The 23,857-nt window shown below is 36.1% G+C and overlaps 1 protein-coding gene across 3 annotated transcripts in view; it reads left to right on the forward strand.

Annotated features, from left to right (window-relative positions):
* The window catches only part of LOC145980783 (nuclear RNA export factor 1-like), a 37,825-nt gene extending 15,873 nt beyond the window's left edge, over positions 1-21,952 (forward strand). For all 3 annotated transcript variants that reach the window (XM_083113864.1, XM_083113863.1, XM_083113865.1), the window contains exons 4-14: positions 1,764-1,850; positions 3,561-3,665; positions 5,104-5,242; positions 6,372-6,553; positions 8,250-8,362; positions 13,216-13,252; positions 15,169-15,392; positions 16,920-17,094; positions 17,518-17,697; positions 17,941-18,059; positions 20,498-21,952. In XM_083113864.1, the coding sequence (XP_082969990.1) occupies positions 1,764-1,850; positions 3,561-3,665; positions 5,104-5,242; positions 6,372-6,553; positions 8,250-8,362; positions 13,216-13,252; positions 15,169-15,392; positions 16,920-17,094; positions 17,518-17,697; positions 17,941-18,059; positions 20,498-20,594 (1,458 nt within the window). In that variant the 3' untranslated portion in view covers positions 20,595-21,952. The remainder of the gene's footprint in view (positions 1-1,763; positions 1,851-3,560; positions 3,666-5,103; positions 5,243-6,371; positions 6,554-8,249; positions 8,363-13,215; positions 13,253-15,168; positions 15,393-16,919; positions 17,095-17,517; positions 17,698-17,940; positions 18,060-20,497) is intronic.
* Positions 21,953-23,857: the final 1,905 nt, after the last annotated feature.

The raw sequence follows: 23,857 nt of genomic DNA on the forward strand, positions 1-23,857 counted from the left end.
TATGATTTTCAGTACCACCATAGAAAAAAGTATAATTTTTAGTTTTACAATTCCCTTCTCCTGGCCACCTAACTTCCTGGACAGCTACTACATCTAATTTATACTTAACTATCTCATTAACTGTACACTGAAATGCCCCAGGCCGTAAAGGCTCAGAACATTCCATGTGCCTAATTTAATATCCTTATTCCTAACATAGATCTTATCCTTAGTCCAGGGACCTCCCAAAGTAGTCCCCACCCGGAGATCCGAACGGGGGACTATTTTACCTCCGGAATATTTTACCTTGGGAACATCCATGGCCTTATATTGCTGATTCTTGACATGGCTTTTTACAGTGCAGAGTTGTCAGCTCTACACCTAACCCCCAATATGAATGGAGGAACTACTACAGAAGACAAACACAAACACATTAGACAGCACAACTACTACACAAGACACACACAAACACATCATAACTATAACACAATATAAACACAAACACACCACAACTACTACACAAAACAAACACAATCAAATTAGACAGCACAACTACTACGCAAAACAAACATACTAGACAGCACAACTACTACACAAACATACTAGACAGCACAACTACAACACAAGACACATACATACACACCACCAATACTACACAAGACAAATAGAAACACATTAGACAGCATAACTACTACACAAGATAAACACAACCACACTAGACAGCACAGCTACTACACAAGACAAACCCACATACAAGCACATCACAACTACTACACAAGATAAACACAAACACACTAGACACCACAGGATTAAATAATTAATTGTTTTCCTCCAGCACTTAAAATACTTTGTGTCAAGCCTACTTTCAGCATCCCTTGTTGGCTAATATAATCGCTTTAATCTTAGGTTTTAGTCACAATATAAAAACATTATAATCTGATGTACGCGAAACAACTGTATTTTCAGATGCTGACCGACTACCATTTTTTTCAGATTTTTTTGTCATCAACTTCCGAGCCTTAATTATAACATAGGCCAATTGGATTTGAGTTCCACGAACCCTCATAATTTGTAGTCACTACACATATGCACTTGTTACTTATTCAAACTTACCTTATAATTTTGTTCATTTTGCACATTGTTATTATTGACCTTTTCCTTCTTATTCATTTCTCTCGTTAATAGAAGCTTGGCGTAATAACACTAGAGGCACTATTATTAGCTACACATATTTCTACTCCTGTGACTCAACAGGAGTAGGACAGGCGTAAACCTTTTTGGTTGGTGTTCCTTCAACAAAACTGACGAAAGATAACAACCAAGGACACTTTGAAGAAATTAAAACACTTTCCGAACTCCTATCCATTGTCACACTTCACCACAACCAGATAAAACGAACTCAAATCCTGTGGGACCTTCATATCACTCATTTTCCTCCATGTAAACTGTAGTTCTGAAGCAGCGACTTTCATTTTCTCATTGTACGAACGCCATTCCGTTTAAAACTGAGCCACAACAGAGTTCCCTGCATCGGATCTGGCGAGTAATCGTTTATCAAGCCATAAAGAAGACCTTGCTAGAAGGTTGAAACGTAACGTTTAGTTTTATGTTTTAAAGTAAAATAAATTCTGCCTTGGTCAGCATATTGAGTTTTTGGTTATCATGGAAACAAGGGTTAATGGTATTATGATATTTTGTGAAATTTCTGTAAAATCGATTAATTTAATTAACTATGGATATGCTTGTTTTAAAAAATAAGTTTAAGACAAAACTTATTTTTCCAGATAGTCAGTGGAGGCCAGTACGAGAAGGAATATGTTCTATCATCAGTTCTGAGAGCACTGGAGCCATCTCAATTCATCCCATTTGCGGTATGTGTACATTTTAACTTTTGTATCTTAGTGAAGAACAGAGGAAGGCAGACAAGTAGGGATGCACAGTGGGGTGAAATGTCACATAGGCTAACAACTATTCAGTTTTGTTCAGTTCTGCTCTGTCATGAGAGTGATACGTGCATAAGCAGATAATAGGAAGGTTGGAAGGCAATCCCCTTTACCCACAATACTTCAAATCTTCAATTAGCATGTGAGTTATTGATTACGTCGAGTTGAGCTAATCGGGACTGGACCTACAGTTTAAAATGGGATACAAACCACTATGTGCCTCTACTGGGTATCAAACCCAGCAATCCTTAATTACAAGGCATTTTACCATTTTACCATTGGGAAGGCACTGTGAATTATTGGTGATCACTAGAGGCACATATTTTTGGTAAATAAAAAAGCAAAATTTTGGTACAAAAACAGAGTCAATTTCGGGTTCAAAAGCGGTAAATAAAATGAAATTTTGCTGTTATAACAGTGAAAGAGTGGTATATAAAATGTCATTTTGGTTTTAAAAATGTTAATATAATCCCAAATTTGATTTAAAAACTGCACTTACTACACAAAATAAACATATCCCTTCTAATAGCACATTAAATCATTACCAGAATATTGAGTTTAATCCTGTATAAAGGGGTCCATTTTTGCTTCTCAAATATTTACAGAAAAATCAATCAATTTTCCGTGAATTGCATAACTCACAGGATACTTCAGACTTCAAAAAGTGTCCCGTCGGTATATAAACGGTGAAATTCGTGTTTAAGAGTCTATTTTGCATTTTGCAGTTCATTTCGCATCATTTCGTAACAAAACAGAGTAGGAAAATGCACCTCACAACTTTCAGAAACATGAAAAATTAACATCACAATGTGTTATTTCACATTTCGTGTTTTCGTCAAAAACGAAATATGCATGCCTCTAGTGATCACTCCTCAGTGTTTATAAAAGTGATCTACCTACTTTTGTACAATATTTTCAAGACACGAATTCAACATGTGACATATAGAACAGGCATGCCATTCAAGGAACATTTACCAGTGTTACCAATAAGGAAGCTAAATGTCCCTATCTCTACCCAGTTGTCGTAAGTTGTGTGAAATAGATAATTGTATGATGACTTTAAAATGACATTTCTTTTTCCAATGTTCAGAATTTGGTAGAGAACGAGACAAGCTAAATAATGGTTTGCGCTGTCATGGTGTTCCGTTCTCTGTATCCCCAATTACCCTCCTCACGGATCCCACCCCTCCCATAATATGGCTCCTCTACGGATATGCCAGAAGATGTAACTTAACGATGTAGTGCACAGTATTTCTTATTTCTTTTTTTTCCTGTGGGTAACAAGTGCATAGTGATTTCATACCGTAAGAACTACGCTTCAGATTAGGTGACCAAAATCGGCTCACAGTCAATAGGGTCAGTAAGAAGATGAATAATAATGACTTTCATTTCGAGAGAGTGGGAGCTTGTCCCTCTTCCTAACAATAAATCATCCACAAAGGAATGAGTAAATGGAAGTCGAATTCCCATCTACTTTGTATTTACTCTTAAGAACATAATTTTTTCTGTTATGATTTACTTAAATGTACTTTAAAATTTTTGCTATTTTTATTTGTGAAATCTTACATTAAAAAATCTATTAATTGTAATATTTCATAAATTTGAAATTTTAATTTTGTTTTTGAATTCTATTTTCAGTATGGAGTTCATGGAACGGATTCATATTTCCACATATACTGTGTGTCAGCTGTTGGAGCTATCATAGACAGAGGATATAAAATTACAACACTTGAAGGCATTGCTGTAAGTTGCATCACCCCCCTCCCCCTTTCTTCTTGAGAGAGAGAGGGGGAAGGATGATTTTCTCTCTCTCTCTCTCTCTCTCTCTCTCTCCCTCTCCCTCTCCCCTCTCTCTCTCTCTCTCTCTCTCTCTCTCTCTCTCTCTCTCTCTCTCTCTCTCTCTCTCTCTCTCTCGCTCGCTCGCTCGCCTTTCTTCTCCTTCTTGCTCTTCTTTACCGCCTCTTTTTCTCTTTCCCCTTCTCTCTCTTCTTCCATCTTTCTTGTTTAAAGAAGAAGAAGAGGGTGGGAGGGGTGAAAGAAAGAAAGAGTGAGAGAAAGGGGAAAAAGAGAGAGAGAGAGCTACTTCTTCTTCTTCTTCTTCCTCCCCTTCTATTCCCCCCTCTCTCTCTCTCTCTCCTTTCTTTCTCTCTCTTCTACCTTGTCTCTCTCTCTCTCTCCTATGTTTTTTGGAATAAAATCATGCTAAGCATGACTTCTGTAGTGGATAAAATTAATACATTTGAAATTTGTAATATTGCGTAAATATAAACATTATGTTTCTCTGTGATGTATGCTGAGAGAGAAACGTTTGAAGTCCACTTTATGCATAGATAGGCTAATAGGGATTGGACCTATAGTTTAAAGTTGGATCCAAATTACTGTGCAATGTACCTCCATTGGGGATCGAACCTGAGACCCATCACTTACAAGGACACAGTTTCATTCTTTGCAAGAATTTGAAGCTGATTGAATATTGATTTACATGTGTCTGGAAGGAAATTTCTCAATTTTTCTTGTATTTTTGTATTAAAAAATTGCTTCTTGAATCAAACATTTGTCAGGTCATGCAATTATTATTGTTTGAGTCACATCCAAGTATACCTGTTTCAGATTGATACACTTAATAGTTCTAGATATCCGTAAAAATATTCATATCACACCATCCAATGTAGAAAAATACAATTCTTATCTTGAAAAACACACAAATGGAACCTTACTCTTCTATCCATATTAACCCGGTGCTACTCGCAGTCGGATCTGTCATGCTGTTACTCACGGGTGATCATGGTGCTCACCCCACATCTCTTCTTATTTGTAATGATTATGTTTGCTAAATTTGACTCTGATCAGGAAGTTTGTGCAATATATACATATTGTTCATGAATATTACACATTTTAATGCTTCACTTCCTTTATTTAAGAAGCAAATAAAATTTATTGTAACTCATTACCAGGTGAAAATACAGTAGCTCCCTTCTCCCTTCTTCTCTCACCTCTGACACAACTGAAACAAAGCTTCCACGAAACTCGAATTAGAAGTGAGCACAGCGCTTGCCTGCGAGTAACAGCAGGTTAAGATTACTCAGTCAAAAGCAACTTGTTATTTGGCCATTTCATGTAACTTATTGATATATGGTGCTAGAATGATTTGTAGCCGTAATGATGTGCTTTTTTTTTTCAGTGGATAGTGAAATTGGAACCATGCGGACCTCCAAGGTATACATATTACTTTTTGAAAGATGTTCTTAGCAAAGTCGTTCAGTTGAGGTTCAACCAAGAGAAGAAATTACTGGACTTGTCACATTTCGCCATGGATGAAGGTAGGTGGTTTGTTTTGTCACGATATTTCTGTGCTTTGTGATTTGTGCCATGTCCCAATGTCCTGTCATTCATTTCAACTAACCACCATTCATCATAATTGTTGTGATTAGCCAGGAAAGCAATTTGAAATGTAACAGTCATTCAAAATTTTAACTCTTGAAAAGTCAGTGAAGATTTGAGGCTGAGTGAGTGATCAAACTTGGGTCTTTGGCCTTCAATGTTAAAACTTCATCCAAATTTTCGCTACTTAGATCCAATGTAAAATGGAAATAATTCAGGAGCCCTTAATTTTACTAATTACTGTCTTAATTGATGAATAGGGACGTACATAGTCATTTTTGACATGAACAGAATACAGTGTTCATTTTGAATGTTTCTTAAAGATGTGATGTACATTTCCTACAATATTTTGTCCTGAAATTATGTAAAATCAAGTGCAAAATGTTAAATAAACACTGAAACATGACATTTTTGCAAGTTCTTTACTGACACTACACTTCCCACAGTCTGGATTATCCTGTGAGGTATGCAAAATCCCAGAATGTTGATTAATTCTTTGCAAAATGTGTGATTCGTACGAGTAGGGTGTAGTTTTTCAATATTATTTTTTCACCACTTTAACACCAAAATGGCATTTTTATGCACCTCTTGTACTGAGCTCTCATTGTTTTATTTTAATAAAATAAATACATGTCTAGTAATTATTTAAACTTTAGCGAACAACACTTCTTTTCATGTGAAAGCTTCTCAGGACAGAAGGGTTTCAAGTATGCACTTCTCAGATGTGCAGTGCTAGAACAACAACAACAAAAAACCTCATAGAAGTAAATCTATTTACCATAGATAGTGGGGATGGATGGGATTCCTAAAATAGTTGTGCTTCTGTGGGAAGGGAATTTATGTATTCGTTTCCCTAAAAACACCATAAGAAGAAAAATTTTCCCAAAAATATCCCATTTGGAGATCCCCTGTGACCCCTGCAATACACCAAAGTGAATAAGAAAATTCTAAAATGTAGTGCTGTTCTGATTCTACAACCTACACACACACACACACACACACCAAAAAAAAATAATAATAATTATTCAATGTACATTAACATCAATGTTACTCTTTTTCTTCTTGCAGCATTCACAGACATTGCATATCCATCTCTGACCATACAGAAAGTTGTGCAGGATGTGTTCTATAAATTTTTGACACTGGTTGCCCTTGATCTCTCAGATAACAAGCTACACACATTAGACCATTTTGGCTCTTTCACGAAGAAAATCGTCAGTGTCAAATATTTGAATTTGAAAAATAACCTGGTAAGGCTTTAATTAAACTGGAAGTTTGCACTCATCAGTGCTTCTTCGTGTTATTGCGTGATATTGTTTTTGCAATTTCATATTTAGTGTAAAATTTTACATTGTATTTGGTTATAGGTCCTCCTCCGTAGTCGAGTGGGTTAAGGCGTTCACTCGTCTTGAGATCGTTCGCTGCGGGACGGCGTAGGTTCGACTCCGGCTCTGGTCGGAATTTATTCGACCTGCGTATAGGGCCGGTGGCAACCCACCATCGTGAGGAAATTGGGGAGCTCCGAGTGAGTGAGCGTAATCCGGTTGAGAAGACCTACTATAACGGCTGGGGATACGTCGGGCTGACCCCCCGACTATTCCAATACTGGTTGAAGATCTCCACGCTTAGAGGTGACGAAGGAAAGCGTGGGAGGGAGATCTAGAGGTGACGAAGGAAAGCGTGGGAGGGAGATCGGCAGTCGGTAGGTATGCCTAGGCCCTTCATGGGCTGTTGCGCAACGGATTATTATTATTATTTGGTTATAGAATACAGATTTCTGCTTTCCTACAGAAAATTAACTGCAGTAATTTCAGTAAGTTAATATTAACTGTAACTGTGCTTTCCTACAGAATACTAACTGTAATAATTTCATCAAGTTAATATTAACTGTAACTGCTTATGTGTTACTTTAATTTTTTTTTAGAAATTCACCTGATTGTAAGCTGAAATTATTAAATATAAAGTTTGGATATTTGCGAAAATTCTATTGGCTCATAATGTTTTATAAATGCATCGATCTCTTAAAAACTTAAGTACGTGGAATACAATCCATAGAAAACTGTAATTACAAATAAATAAGTAACATTTGTCATTAAGTGTATTCTTCTTTCATTGCGTCATTTTTAAAAAAAATATGGGTAAGAGTGATTGATTGATTATGTATCAGCATTGACTATTGGTTTTGTATTGGCTTATTTTTATATATAACATTTGTATACTTAGTCTGTAACTGAATGCAGGTTTTTTAAATGCAATTTCTCACACCCAGAAATATGGTTCATATATTAATTAAAGAAATTTTGAAGGAAATGTTTGCCATTTGGTATTAGATTGGTATCTGTAAATTTTCTAATCATTATTAACAACAAAATACATTAAAAAAAACCACTGAATGTGTTTTACTTTTTCATGTTAATCAAGTGAATTAATTTGTTGTACTTAACATTAATTTTATTTTATTCACTTCTGTATATGTATAAACCTATTTTAGATGGATCACACATGTGACACTGACATTTTTCTCCCAATCTTTGGTGTTAAATGTTAAGGTATTATTGAAACCTGAGCACTTTGTGGAGAAAACAACACTCCTAACTGAACTGAAAACTACATGTTGTATTTCTGAAGTTGGAAAAACAAGAACAAATAATAAGGCAATCGACAGACTATAACATATATGAGAAATTTTCCTGAACATATTTGAATGTGAGAATTTTCATGTAACATGATAATGCACATTTTTCATACAGTGGTAGCGTTGTTGCCTTGTAACCAAGGTGCCCCGGTGGAGGCACATAGTGGTTCGGATCCCACTATAAACTGTAGGTGTAGTCTCGATTAGCCTTACTGTGCACAAAGTAAACTTAAAACACAAAATCAAACTAAACCAATCATACAGTGTGTATTTACAGAGATATAATATTAATTATTTTTTTTTGTTTTCAGCTGAAGGATATGAATTCTTTAGATATCCTCCAGGGACTGACTTTGCTTCAAGAACTAATTCTTGATGGGAATCCCTTATGCAGCAAATACTCAGATGGAAATGCCTATATAAAGTAAGTTAAAGTTTTCATTTTCTGATTGTAGGACATTTGTAGAATAATTGCTCTTGATGAAGGCAAGGCTGCCTCGCACCTCAGGGTCTGCCAGCAAGTCCTGTGAAATATCAATGGCAGCAACGCTTTCCCTGTCGAAGCCATCAATCACTTCTTTCACTACTTCAAAGTGATCAGAGTTATAAGTACAGGCACTTATCCAAGTTCCCCATCGCGTGAGATTGGGTTCTGTGGGCAAAGGTACACCAGGGGCATGCTCCCGGAAGCACTGAACTCTAGTGTGAGATTTAACGAACACTTTCTTCACATTGGCAACAAGTTTGTCTACCGTTGGAAAATTTTTGCGCACTTCCGCACTCACTTGGTGGAGGGCATGGGTAAGACATGTGACATGAATCATCTTAGTGTAAAATGATTTAATTGCCTTCCCTGCCTTCACCATGTATGGTGCGCAATCAGTGACAAATAGTAGCACGTTGTCGTGTTTAATCCCTTGCAGCCACAACATAAACATTGCCTTGTCAAAGAGTTTGCATATTGCTTGGTGATTCACTTTCTCCAACATTTCACATGTAAGGAGAAAAACTTTACCCAGAATATCTTCTTCCAATGTGCCCACAATGACATTTCCAACACACCGGCCCTCCTCGTCAGTTGTTTCGTCTATAGAGAAGAAAAGTTTTTTTTATTTTTTACGTAGGTTCGAATTCTTTCTACCATGTCTGTGTAGCAGCGTTCCAAATATCCCTTGCGGAGTGTAGATTCGTCGGGAATACTTTGGTTAGTGTATTTTTGTAGAAACTATCAAATTGAAGTATTATTCACTTTCTATAATGGAATATTGACACTTACAAAGGCTTTGCAGAGATCTTGGTTGAAAGGAGAACATTTTGAGGAACCCGACAAGCTTTGTTGAAAAAGAAACTGGGATGCTGTTTTCCTCTCCTTCACCCATGGCTCTCAAATGTTTCTCACACCCTATGTTCTGCTGCACATGGAATTGTTTTTCTGCAGAAACTTTTGTTTCACACAGTTTACAGAATAGGATTGTTCCATCAGTTGAAAACACATCGTCCCCGAAATTGGATACAAGTTGTCGTAAGAAACATGACTTCGATGGTTTAACCTTAGGCATCTTGATGAGCATTGAAACAAGTGGCCTCGTAGAACTGTCTCCCTGCTAACTCTCTCACTAACATTGCTGCAAAAGAGCAAGGAATAAAACTCTTACATTAACTCTGATACACTTACTATTCATTTTTCCGTGAAAGTTTTTTTCAGTGATCGATTTTGCCACTAGTCAGACGAATAGTAAGTGTATCAGAGTTAATTACCTATCTCCGCATAACCGCCAAACTGATATCTTTAGATGCAATGTAAAACTCTTACAGTTGGACAAGAAAGGCAAAATAAAAGTTACGGATTCTGACTCCCTTTCGTGTGAAATGGATAAATACCTTCCTTGGATATGTCTATTACCTCACAAAGAAAAGAAGACATTTCCTCAACTACTGGGCCCTGACCATGAGGTAACTGCAACTGTAGAGGGAAAAGATGGTGGTATCTGTGCGTTTGTTAGAAAATTACTCTCAGCATTTACCTAAAGGGACTGGTCAGAATCTACCAGGATGGTGAGAATTCTGCCTTTATTTCTAGGAAAGAAATCCAATTCACTAGTATCTCAGCTAGCCATGAATGGATTATGCTATTAAGGTAATACTTATAGTTTTATATAAGACTTGACTATCTATAATACAATAACATCGTGGAAAATTCAAAATTTTTATAAATAGTTTATTAAATTGGACTTTTAAAAGACTGTTTCTTATTATTGTTGCCTATGGATATGAATTCTTTGCCGGTACTGGTTTTCTACCAGTCTGATATAAAGTTGTAAATGTTGTGTCATGTATGGTGGAGTGGTCAGCATAATGTGCTGTGAACTCTGAGGTCCCATCCTTGAACCCTTGTCAGGCTGAGTATTTGTTCATCACCGTTTCATCAGTCATCCTCGTTGTGGTGATGTACCCAAGTGATAGAAAAGTAGTGTAAAATAACTAAATTAGAAATAGGTTCATTAACCTCCTATAATCTGTTTGTACAGTCACTGACACTTCTCGGTTGTAGCAAATCCATTTGCTTTCATTGGGTTAGCTACAACCCAGAAGTGCCCTTGACTGTACATGGTAACTGCAATACATATGCAGATTTTTCTTTACAAAACCAGAATATATTTTCATATAAATAATAACAAAACAAAATAATTGCAGGCTATTTATAGATATATTAAATTAAAATATTGATAATTTTAGAGATACACCAATATGCCCATATCGGAATATTTTTTACTAAAAATTTGGTAGATTGATGTGACAGTCATAATGATCTTTGTATTCTGAAGTATATACTAATTATTGTGACAAATTTTAATACTGCAAAGTTCATGAATTCTGTAACAATATCTGGATAAGTATTCATATTGATTCTGCACTCTTTTATATCTATAGCTTTGTTTTTTAGTCTTCATGGCATTTTGAATTCTGTGTAATGCATTGTTCTTCCATCTTTCATTCTGATTTTGTGATTTATTTAGAGAGGTAGAAAATTTATGTAAAATATATTTCCATGGTATTTGTATTATACCATCTGTGCGCATGTTAATGTAGAGTGTCTGTGTCTGTTTCCTTTAATTATAATGTGGGAAAATATATGATACATTCAGGGTTCCAAGAAAACATATTTGCCATAGTTGAAATACTCCCTCTGTCCCATAATTATTGTCCTGTACACTTTTGTTTGTTGTCACAAAATACTTGTCCGATATTCAAACTGTGACATTTGTGTATACAGAAGAAGAAAACGAAACACGGGAATGAGTCATACAACGTTATTACTCAAGGATCAGTACAAATTGGCCAATCAAGTATTTAAAAGAACATAAATAAAAAGTTACCATTTTGGCATACCGGACTATAATTATGGGACAGAGGGAGTATTTCCTTGTTTTTATACAATGGTTTTTGTTCTGTTTATTTATATTTTTTATATTCTGTTTGTTTCTAATTTTTATATTATTGGGTCTGTAGAAAATAATATTGTAATCACTTTGGGTTCATGAATCTGCTAGAGGATATTTTTACAACAATTGTTATAATTTTTGTATCATTCCACTGTGTTAAGACAGAAAATGCTCGACGAAGCCATGAGATAGGAGAAGTCAGTTGTGGTAATACAATGAACTTGTGGAACAGTGAACAACTTAACTTGTTTTATTCCATAGTTTAAGTTCTGTATTTCCATGTTGAAGTTTTTCTGGGTTTTCTGATGAATTTCGAGTGCATTGCCTTCATTAATAAAGGTTACTACTTGAGGTGGTAGCACTCGGATTGAGTCATCTGCTGTACTTTTGGCAGGCAGTTGATCTGATTGCTGTCATCTGGCAACACTGGTGGGTGATGATTAGTAGGGTGTGTCTGCAGTGTTGTGCTGCTCCCTGCAGTATGGTTTGCGTTCCTTGGTTATTTTTCATTTCCCATTTCATCTTTCAAAGTACATAGTTCCAGGTGAGGTGTGCTTTTCCATTGGCTAAGTTTAATGTTGATTTCTACTGGATGATTAAGTGTGTTTCTTTGATCATTACATTATTTTCCATGGTGGTGTAGACGGTAGAGCATCTGACTGCCATGTGGGAGACCCAGGTTCGATTCCGAGGGTGGGTGCTCTGTGGTTGAAATCCTTACCCCCACATACCCTAAATATGCCTTCATGGTATCATGCTATAGAGGTCGCAACCCCTCCTATCGATATGATCTCTCAAGAAAGATTACGCTGTGGGGACTTTACCTTTTTTCCAGGAGAAAACAACAGTACTTTTAGACAGACATGCACACCCCACCTGCCCCTCTTCTGTTCTTCTCAAGATCCCAGATAGGAAGAATAACTGCAGACCTGACCAAACCCCTCCCCCCTTCCAATCACTGACCCATGGAATGCAAACTATACCGCACAGAGCAGTCAACACAGCAGACAGCTAGTCATCACCCACTAGACAACAGAAATCAGAACAACAACGAATAAACACTGCAACGTGGAAATATGGAACTTTACCTATGCAATACTTAAACTGTGTTTACTGTGCAAACCATGAATAACTTGTTAGTTAACCCTAGAACACTACCGTGTTCCAATATTACAGTGTAACTAGCACTACGCAAATTTTACGCACATTAAGGAATCTATTTTCAAAACAACCTCTACATCATGAAATAAAAATGATGATTCTTTGTGAACATTATTTTGTTTATTTTCCTTATATTGGAGTTTTATCCTTCATTTTAAAATGTATAAACATGGTTTTATGAAACATAGAATATTTTAAGAGAATGTCTTGATTGACGAGCCCATACGTACATTAAGAATGAAGGCAAAAATTCAAACAATAATAATAATATTCATAATGCTGTAAGGAACAAATGTAATTTTAAAGTCTTACAAGAAAGTAGTGCATGCTTCTAAACTTTTGTTTTCAAAATCTATCTATCTAAATCGAATTTACAAATGTCAAAATTACGTGAAAGATTTTTATCGTTTTACTAGAGCTACGTAAATTGACATACAGTGCACTACATAACAAACCAAGTGAAGACGATCAGTGCTTGCACCCTCCTTACCACAGTGCTGCCTTACTCCGACAGACTGCTTGAGGCACTGCTAGGTGGAGGGGTGTGTAGGTGAGAGGTGGAAGGTAGGAAAGGGAATGAAGGGCACACCACTCATAAATTTTACGTACGGTAGTGTTCTATGATTAATCAACTTGAAATTGTTGAAGTGTGATCTCTTAATTTATTTTTCAGAGAAGTGAGGCAGCGGTTCCCTAGGATAAAGTCATTGGTAAGTAATTAGTAGTATCGTTTGAAACTTTAAGTGGTGGTAAGCAGTCTGCTATGTTGGATAGTAATGCACTGTCAGTGTTGATCACCACTATATATGGTACAACTTTTGATGTGTAAAAGGTTCATCACATGCTAGTATGATGTAACATTTTGTATGGATAGAATCAAGGTGCCCACAGTATTTTATCAGCGAGAGGGGAGGGGGCAGACTAAGATTTCAAATCTTACCAATAGAATCTTGTATTTTATCTTTAATAATAATAATTAATATTTTATTGCATACTGTGTTTGTTAGTCTGTTACTGAACTTTAAGGCTTGAATGGACCTTTGACAGCTGAATGGGCAATTTTTACAAATTTCCTCTCCATTCGAAAAACCTCTTGGATATTTCAAAATATGAAAAATTACATATGCTTAGAATTCCTTAGAATTTTCATATTTTGAAATATCCAAGAGGTTTTTCGAATGAAGACGATATTTTGAAAAAATTCGCCCTTTCGAGTGCCAAAGGTCCAGCCAAGCTTTAACAGGTAAAAGCATATTCTGAGCAGCTTTTAGTTGATACAAAATACTAGTGTCGTTTTCACGTTCAGAAGACACAACGGCGCTTATGGAGAAACCGTACAGTGTTGCCAATACAGCGCTAGCTCATGTCGCTGGGAAATGATGAGCTTCCTTCACAATGTAGGTGTTACGTATTTTATATAAAATGATAATTATATGTAATTATTAATATTAATATTATACTGTGAACATTACAGTTCATTAGCATGTCATTTTCCCATTAGATTTAATTTAATACACAGGCACATTTAATATTCATTCGCCTTTCTCTGTAATTATTTCATAGAATAACATTGAGATATGGTAATGTGTTACATATATATATATATAAATTCATTATTGTCTATGAATTTATGTGTACGTTGGAAACTGAAAGGTGATCTTCATTTCAGTATTAATGTCGACAGTAATGTAAACAAAAACAACGTGTATTTGCGACAGCACTAATGTTGTTCACAACATCAGTATTGGAAATAATTGTCAATTATTAAATTAAAGTAATTGCAATTCTATTATAACAAACTGAATGAAGTTAATATTTTTACTGAATGGAAATAAAATAACAACTCGAAAACTTAGTGGTGATTAGCCGGAATGCTGCGGTGAGTCGGCTCAAGATGGCCAGACAACGTCCCCTTACTTCGTGCACGGTTCAGGTTAAAAAGAAACTCCAAATGCATGGAAGTAATATTTCTGGGAACCTTTGAGTGGTTATAAAAAATAATTTCATTATTTTCTTCACAACTTTGTCGCTGGAAGTTTTTACTTGGAATTACAGAACAAAAAATTGCCAGCGACGACATTTTCTACTGCACAAATATAAAAAATCTCCACATACTTTATTTGAATATTTTTTAATGTGAATATGCTTTAAATTATTGATAAATTCTGAGCACCACCATCACCTATGACAAGAAAACCGTGTCAATTTTTTTCATAATGAATGCTTCAATTTTACGGCATTTTTCAACGTTAGGAATGAAAACAATGTAAAAATTTTGTTTTCACAGAAAATTTGCATTTTTAATTTATCTAAAAATATGTAAACAAGTTACCACTTTTTTGTGCTCACCATCGTATTCTCTACAAAATTTCCTGCAAAACTGCAGGTACTGATTTTACGTAAGCTAAATTTGTAAATCAAGAAATTTCACAACAGCGCGCTCGTATTTCCCATAAGAAAAGCATTGTCCATAAGAGGCCATTGTGTCTTCTGAACGTGAAAACGACTATAGACTTTGTCAGAAAATAATGCTGAAACATTCCTTATTTGAGTGTAATCCAGATGTTGTTAATTTGGTACATAAAAATGTATGCATTTGTAGAATACACTGTTTTTGTTTGCCCAGGATGGGATCAGTCTGCCTCCAGTGGAAGCTAATGGAATTCCTCCATCCAAAAGTCACTTCCTGTTGTCAAACAAGGGGAAGAAGATTGTTGAACAGTTCCTGGAAGGTTATTACAACAGATATGACTCTGACGATAGGAAAAACTTGCTGGACACATATCACGATGAAGCGATGTTTTCGTTAACGTCCACATACTTGGCAGGACAGGATTTGGCTAGCTCCAGGTTTGGCAATTCATTTGCCTTTGCTCTTGTCTTTCAAATTATCATCATTACAAATAAATAAATAAATAAAGCGTGTCTAATAGTGTGCTGCATCAAGGCTTTTTTGCTCGATCATCTAATAGTTCGCACGGATGACGCTAGATGGCTTAGGGAATCAACTGTTTCTTCGCTTGAGCGAATAATGCTTGAACAGGCAAATGATCGGTGTATGCTCGAAGCCCATTAGTACACGTATAACCGTAATTTGTCTGTGGTACTGGGCCTTCAAATATGCTTCATGAAGTGAAGAAGCAGTGAAATTGAAACTAAAGTGAACACAGTCATCACATTCAAGTTAAAATGTAATTTATCCTATCTTACCAAAACATAGCAATATATGAAAATGAATAGATGATTATGGGCTGAAACTACCAGCACGAATTTTACACATATTTGTACGATTATTATATTTGATATTCTATATATTCGATCGAATCACGCTCGAGCATGGGAGATTAGATTGAGTTTGAGCGAGTAAAAGTGGTCCAATGCAGTACTCTAGTATCTAATGTCACATGCAATATTTCAGCATAAAAACTAATAATGTTGAACATGTTTACTGTTGTTCCTGAAGCTTTCACATCTTACCGTTTCTTCAGAAAGGTTTGACAATGCTATGTAACACAGATTTAAAAAGATAAAAATATATTCAAAAAGAGGCATCCTCTTTTTCTTATTGGGGGCGCACATTAGTGTAAAAATTATTAATATAGAGAGAAATTGTGGTAATACAGTGGAACTTTGATAACTTGAACCTCAACATCTCGAATTCCTAGATAAGTCGATTTTTTGTAATCCCCTTGAATTGTCCATAACACTCAATACTAATATTACCTCAACAACTCGAATAAAACCTTGATGAGATGAATTTTTGTAGTTTATGGGATGCCGTTCGAGCTCAATAACTTCTAATCACTTCTATAACTTGAAGTTTTACTCACACGGACCTCGAAATGTAGGGTGCATATGTGCAATGACAGGTGATCAACAATTGTGACGGGACTTGAACTTTCCCACTCTGAAATGATGCTGATATTTTGCCAGGTAAAATAGTGCTGACGTTCAGAAGGATCAGTAAACTTTAGACCTATATAACTCTAAGTCAGTGATTTTGGCCCTCAATAACTCGAACCTTGGTAAGTCGAAATCCTTGATACCTCAATTTTTTCTTTTTCCCCTCAAGTTCGAGTTATCAAGGTTCCACTGTAATAGAAAGTTACCGCATATAACAACTTTTTAGTTTAATTGCAGTATTGTGGATGTGATTGAATGAAGTGAGTAATTTGAATGTTGGTTCCTTCTCACCACTTCATTAGGTCTGATGATACAGAGTATGACAGTTTTGTTTACATACTGTGCATGCTCATAAATAATAGACATGATCTTCTCTCAAATTTAAAATATAGCCCTAGTCTGAAAATCGTTTATAAGAATATTTGTGTTTCACCATATTTAGATGAACACTGAATTGTTAATTTTTTCATTCAGCGTCAAATTAACACCTTACATGTTGGAGAGCCGGAACATCCTGAGGACCTCAGATTATTCCAAATGCCACAAACTGCTTCGCCAAGGAAAAAGTGAAATAGTGTCTTTTTTAGCAACACTGCCAAAGACTGAACATGATGCATCGTCATTTTCTGTTGATTTAATACACTTCACAGTAAGTATGCAAATTTTCATTTATCTGTTATACCAGACAATGACTGCTTTGTTTTTGTCTTGAAAGGGGAGTATGAAGATGGATAAATTATTCTAGATTAAGTTATTACATGAGTTACCAAGAGAAAGTAGAAATTGTGAGTTATAATTGTAAGCACAAACTTGCGAAGCAACACTACAATAAGTTCCCAAGAGGATGGTGGCAATGGTCACTGAAATTAATATAATAATTACCAGTTTCACAGATAAGTGAGTACTTCAATTCAGTATAATGATTTGTATCTGTCTTTTTTTCACAAGAACATGAAATTGCGTATATCACTCAATAGTAACATAGTACTGTCCTATACTTAATGTATATGGTACTGCCAGCAGTTGATTGATTGTAAATGTTTAAATGAGTGCTTTCTAATTATTTTTGCAGCCCAAAGTTATGGTTCTGTCTACATGCGGCGTGTTCAGAGAGAGAGATTCCAATGACGAGAAGAAGGATGGTCCCCTTAGGTCATTCAGCCGACTGTTTGCTGTGGTTCCATTTCGCAAAAAATTTTGCATTGTTAATGAAGAACTGCACGTGACCAATGCTAGTAAACAACAAATACAGGTAAGGGGTAGGTTAGTGTATTAGTTAAGGCATAATTTACTTATTTGTAAAATTTGTAAAATTTTGTTTTACATATTCTCCATTTGACATATGAGAAAATTTTTATAATTTGTGGACAAGGTTTGATTATTCCAAGTATTTTTTACTATCTTATAGTTAACATGTATTGCATTGAAGATAGAAAGTATGTAACTTATGTGTAATTTTTCAAATGTAGTCCTATGAAATATGATATCTTTTAAGATGTCATTCCCACCTCTGGATATGACGGATGAAGAATCACTGGAGTCAATAGATAGTGAGGACAAGATGGTGGCTGTGTTATCTGAAATAACAACTATGAAACCAGAATGGGCCAAAAAGTAAGTTTCACTTACTAAGTAGTAATAAGATGTACAAAAGAATTAATTTGAATATCTTCTCACACCATGTTCAGGATAGTTCATGCTCTTACGAGGGGTAGTCATAAAGTTTTAATTATCACCTCGAAAAAATCAAGCTGCAACCATGAAACTTGGTGATGGTGTTAGTCCTTCTCTACATATTCACCCTTTAATGCGACGCATTTTTCCCAATGATGGATGATTTGGCAGAGACCTTGGTTGTAGAAGTCTGCATTTTGGCTGTTCAGGAAACGTTCCACCTTGAAAATCACCATGTCGTCATTCTGGAAATGCCTGCCACGCAATGGTTTCTTCATCCGAGGAAAGAGGAAGAAGTCACTGGGTGCCATCTCAGGAGAATATGGGGGGTGAGGCAAAATTTGATAGCCCAAAGAAGCAGCATGTGTGACTGTGTCCTGTGCAGAATGAGCTGGGGTGGTGTCGTGGAGCAAAAAGACCCCCTTGGACAGCTTCCCGCGATGCTTCGTCTTGACAGCCTCCCATAACCTCGTCAGGAGATTTCGGTAGTATGCTCCTGTGATGGTTTGCCCTTTACGAGCATAATCTGTTAGCACCACACCATGGCAGTCCCAAAAAAACACTCAGCATCACCTTGCCCGATGATGGTTGGGTCTTCACCTTTTTCGGCAGTGGTGAATCCACATGGTTGGGTCTTTGCCTTTTTCGGCAGTGGTGAATCCACATGTTTCCATTGCTTGCTTTGCTCCTTTGTCTCGGGGTCATAGTGATACACCCAGCACTCGTCTATGGTGATTAGGCAGCTGAAGAAGTCATCTGGATTGGCCTGACACAGCTGCAACATTTCCGCTGCTGCCTCGGTTCAACGGGCTTTGTGAATGGGTGTGAGCAGTCGCGGGACCCAGCGTGCGGCGATTTTGTCATGTTCAAAATGTCATGCAAAATGTTGAAAACTGATCCATGACTTACACTATCTCCACTATCGCCTCGATTGTGATACGCCGGTCTTCAAGCACCAGGGCCTCCACTTCTCTTGCGATTCCCGATTCTTCACAGAGAGATGGTCTGCCACTTCGTTCATCATTCAGACTTGTTTGACCACACTGGAGCGTCTGCGCCACGTAACCACTGTGTCATATGATGGTGCATTGCAGCCGTACACTTCCACCAACTCAGCATGGATTGTTGCAGCGTTGTTTCCCTTCAAATGCAGAAAATGAATTACCGCACGGTACTCCACTTTATCAATGAGCTGCGTCATTTTGTTTTGGCTCCTCTAGCGGCATGCTACCGTACTGTGGTGTGGGGATTTCAATGTGTACCAGGACTGCAGACATGTACCTGCAAACACACAAAAAAAATAATTACATAACTTTATTTTTTCGAGGTGATAATTAAAACTTTATGACTACCCCTTGTACATGTTAAACATGAGGGAAAAATGTAAAACGTGCCACACAATAACACATTAAAAAATAGATTCTTTCCACCCATTTTGTCAAGGATGGAAACACAATGTGAATAATATCAGATAAAAGGAAAAGGCAGTGCTTTTTTCTGTCGGTAAGCAATACCAGCAGCTTTTTATATGTGAGAATAAAACTAACAACATTTTATTTTAATGAAAAGTCTGTGTGTATGTTATTATGGTGAACACACAAACCAACCTGAAAAGTACCAGAACCTTCTGTCCAGAAAAAAAGGGCTGATGTCACAGGTTTTTGTTTCTTTGGTCATGCTTGCCATGTCCATGTTACTCTTGTGATCCCCAGAGAGAATTTTTCAGTTATTAAAGTTTACGACTGGAATGCTATAAAACTTAATTCAATATCCAGACAAATATATAGAATGTATTCAGTTTTTATAATATCGATATAGTTAAGTAACAAACTCTCAGGTGGTACAAGTGTTACGTGGTCATTCTCATTTGTGTTTCATTTCATTCTGGCTGACCTCTGGTGCCAACAAGCATTGAATTAAATGTTGTGAGAACCCTGAAAATGTTTCATTATTTCTAATATATCCAATCTGGCCGTTAATTGTTTATTGTGTGTCTGTGAAGTATTTTCAATTTCACTGCAAATACCTGTGTCCAAAAGCAAAATTCTTGTATATAGTAGTTGCAATGTAATACTTACACATTAGAAGCCAGAGGCAGAAAATGGCGAAGGATGATGATGATGACTTACATTAGGCTATAGTCTGATGTAGTCTAAAGAACAAAAGACATGGCTTTAGTACCTTAGGCCACTGTCTTCTTCCAATCTGTAGCAGACTCTGACCCCGCTCCCTTGTTTCATCTCTTACAAATATTCATATAGTGTGGACTCCTACATCCCGTAAATGTGCCTATATGGCACGGGAAACTTTGCCTTTTTTACCTTTACCTTTAGTGTGAACATATTGTCAACTTAATTTCTCCCTTTGCATTTTTGCAGATGTTTGGTTGAAACTAATTGGAACTTGAAAGATGCCTTGGTAACATTTAGAGACCTTTATAAACAAAGTTCTGTCCCGGTGGAGGCATTTAAATAAAATGTGTGACCAAATGGTGGACTTCAGCTGTTTGAAACAGTGATGTGAATTGTACAGAAAGCAGCATTGCTAGGAACTGCAGCATCGTGATAACTGGCTGTGGGAATATGGAGTGAAATGACAGGTGTCAGTTTTATTGGATACCATGAGAAGTGTAGAGAGTGAAAGGGAAATTCAAGATAATATGCTGAATGTAAACAATCCTTATTGTTTGGGTTCCAGTGCATTTCTTTAAATGCAAAGATTGTTGACTGTTTTTATCTTTTGACTCGTTGTACAGTATTTTCTTTTTCTTTTTTTGCAGTCTGTATTTTTTTTGTCTTATACCTTGAAGGAATAAAAGTACAGATGTTATTAATTAAACTCGAAATTTTATCTGTGACACTAAATGATGACAACAGGATTAGCGCATGTTGTCAGATAATAACAAGGAACTTTTGTACTTCTATGAAGTTACTAAGAATATTTTTCTTATTCAAATACATTAAGAAAACAGTAACTTGTAATTGGATAGAAATGCCCATACGTCACATGAACATAATTTCCACTCAGAAATTACATCAAGTTCATAGTACATACATGTAACAAGGCAAATTAAAATGTAATCAACAATTTAGAAAGGTCGTCCTTAAAACAGAGTAAATATTTTACTTATTATTTTGCCTCCGAGAACAAATTTAACTCCATTGTTGCTCAATAAACAGAACACACACATTCCACATTCTTTAGGAACTGATCTTTTAGTGACATTTACTTTTTGACAATTATAATTTTCTTGGCAATCATAGTGCTTACAGTTTTCTTAAAGTGGATTTATTTTTAAATGTTCATGTCCTGAAAAGTTCCTTTTATTTTCGTTACATTTTACTTGTACTGCATGGACTTTTTAAAATTGATTTGTTTACAGTTGAAATGAAAGTTTGCTTTGTTCATTCTAATCCACAAGTGTGAAAGATAAAATGGAAATACATAAATCTGCAAGAATTAAATAAAAATGATTTAAATGTTTTTTTGTCTTGTTTGAATTTATTGCTGCCAACCATTCTTCATTCAATATATATATTCACTTAATGTATCTGCATGTATTTTACAAATGACATGAAGTCAAACAACATATAATGTTTCAACTTCCTGAAGTGAAAAAATACAGGATGTGCTGATCTGTGTGTACCCGCGCACAAGACGTCATGGTTGTCTCCTGAGATATTTTTTATCCCCTTTGTCAGGTGCTGCTGTCCCTATTCTTTGAGCACAAGCAAAGAATGTAAGAGTTCAGCTACTTTGCAAATTAGTTGTGAGAGTTGTCAGTTTAGTTATGGTCATCTCTGTTAAATTTAATACCCTATTGAAGCTCCTTTAGAATGCTTAACATGCTGTTGGTTGAAAAGATACATGACAAACATGTTTAACAAGTTATAGCAATTGTTTGCTCTTTGAGGGTTGTTAATAATATAATGTGTCCTAGCATATGTAACTCTTCTGTGTTAGTGAATAAATGCTGGCTTTTACATTTCTATACAGTGCATTTCGTGTAAAAACAAACTTATTGTATCGGCAGGTGAAGCTTCTTCATTGATTCGGAAGTTGCAATATTGCTTCATCGATGAAATTACACCAATGCCAGCCATTCTGTTGATGCTTTCTGCTATAGTTGTTAAAGCAACTGCTATTAATGCAGCCGCTTTTGCCTCTCTCTCTCTCTCTCTCCTGTCCTGTGTAGTGTGTAATATCAGCGACAGTGCTAGAGGAAAGTGACCGAGGCAGAAGGGAGGTGATAAAATAACACTAGGCAACAAAATTTCACCAAGGTTTCTGTTTATCTTATTTTTTTAGTGTTTATTAATTACATGATCCTGATTATGATTACAAAAGTGGTCTTTCTTCAGATATAATAATGAATTATCAATTTTATCTTAAGAATAAGCCAAATAACACATTTAATTGAATGTAACTAGAGACATACAGAGAAACCTAAAATACAATACACTCTTTAATGGTTTAAATAATTACAAAAATACTGAATAATATTGAATGTTCAATTACAAACATACATGTTCAATACAACAATGTCATTTTTCAAGGATGTACATGAGAACGGCTTTACCTTTTATGAGCTTCACCCCCCTCTTCACGCACTATACCCCATAGATAATCCCCCATCATAGCACAATCCCAACGTCCCTGATACGTTCCTTCCATAAGCTGAATATCCTGATGGAAGCGTTCACCACGTTCCTCACTAAATTTTGTCTGAAGAAATCAATATGAGAGAATAAGTAGTGCATTTTGACTGACATTCTACACCAAAGCACATGGTAACTCCGTATCAAATTCTCAACCAGTTCTATATAGTTATCACTTCTTTTGTTGCACAAAAACCATTGCACCAGCATTCTAAGGCTTCCCATGCATTACGTTCATCAAGTGGCATTACATTTACAAGTTCTTTAAATTGTAGCATCACTCTAATTTGAGGCCCGGTAAAAAATCCACCTTTTTATTTTGCTTCAGATAACTTGGGAAACATTTGACATGAAATTTAAAGCTTCAGAGGTACTATCCAAACCTTTGATGAACTGTTTAACAAGTCCAAGTTTGATATGGAGTTGGGGTAAAAGAATCTTCTCTGGAAACAAGGCGTGCATTACATTGCGTGCACCTGGAACCAATTCATTCCTTGTTGGCCATTCTTTCCTGGTGTAATGCTGGTCATGTGACCTGCTGTCCCATAGACAGAGGAAGCACGAATACTTCGTGTAGCCACCTTGAAGCCCCAGAAGAAATCCAAACATTTTAAAATTGCCATAAACATCCCGTTTGTAGCACTCGTAATTGAGTTTTTCCAAGAGCAACTTGACATTTTCATAAGTTTCTTTGAGATGAACAGAATGAGCTACTGGAATGGAAGGAAACTTGTTCCCATTGTACAGGACAGCTTTGAGACTTTTACTTGAGCTATCTATAAATAGACCCCACTGATCTGGTTCATGAGGAATCTTTATGTGCTCAAAGAGACCATTAATATCACTACAATAACAACGGTTTTCTTCCATTTGGTAGAAGCATGCAAAATCCGTATGCCTTCCCCTGTATTCTGTTATTTTGCAGGATTTATCAAGCAAATTATATTCCTTAAGACTGGAAGCCAGTAGTTCAGCCTTTGATTTGGTTAGTTGTAAATCCCTTATAAGGTCATCCAATTCCTGTTCATTGAATAAATGTGGTTCCTTTGAAATGCTCTCATCATTAATGCTGAAATCACT

Source organism: Lepisma saccharinum, chromosome 28, assembly GCF_977018435.1.
Source record: "Lepisma saccharinum chromosome 28, izLepSacc3.1, whole genome shotgun sequence".
NCBI classification, from domain to species: Eukaryota; Metazoa; Arthropoda; class Insecta; order Zygentoma; family Lepismatidae; genus Lepisma; species Lepisma saccharinum.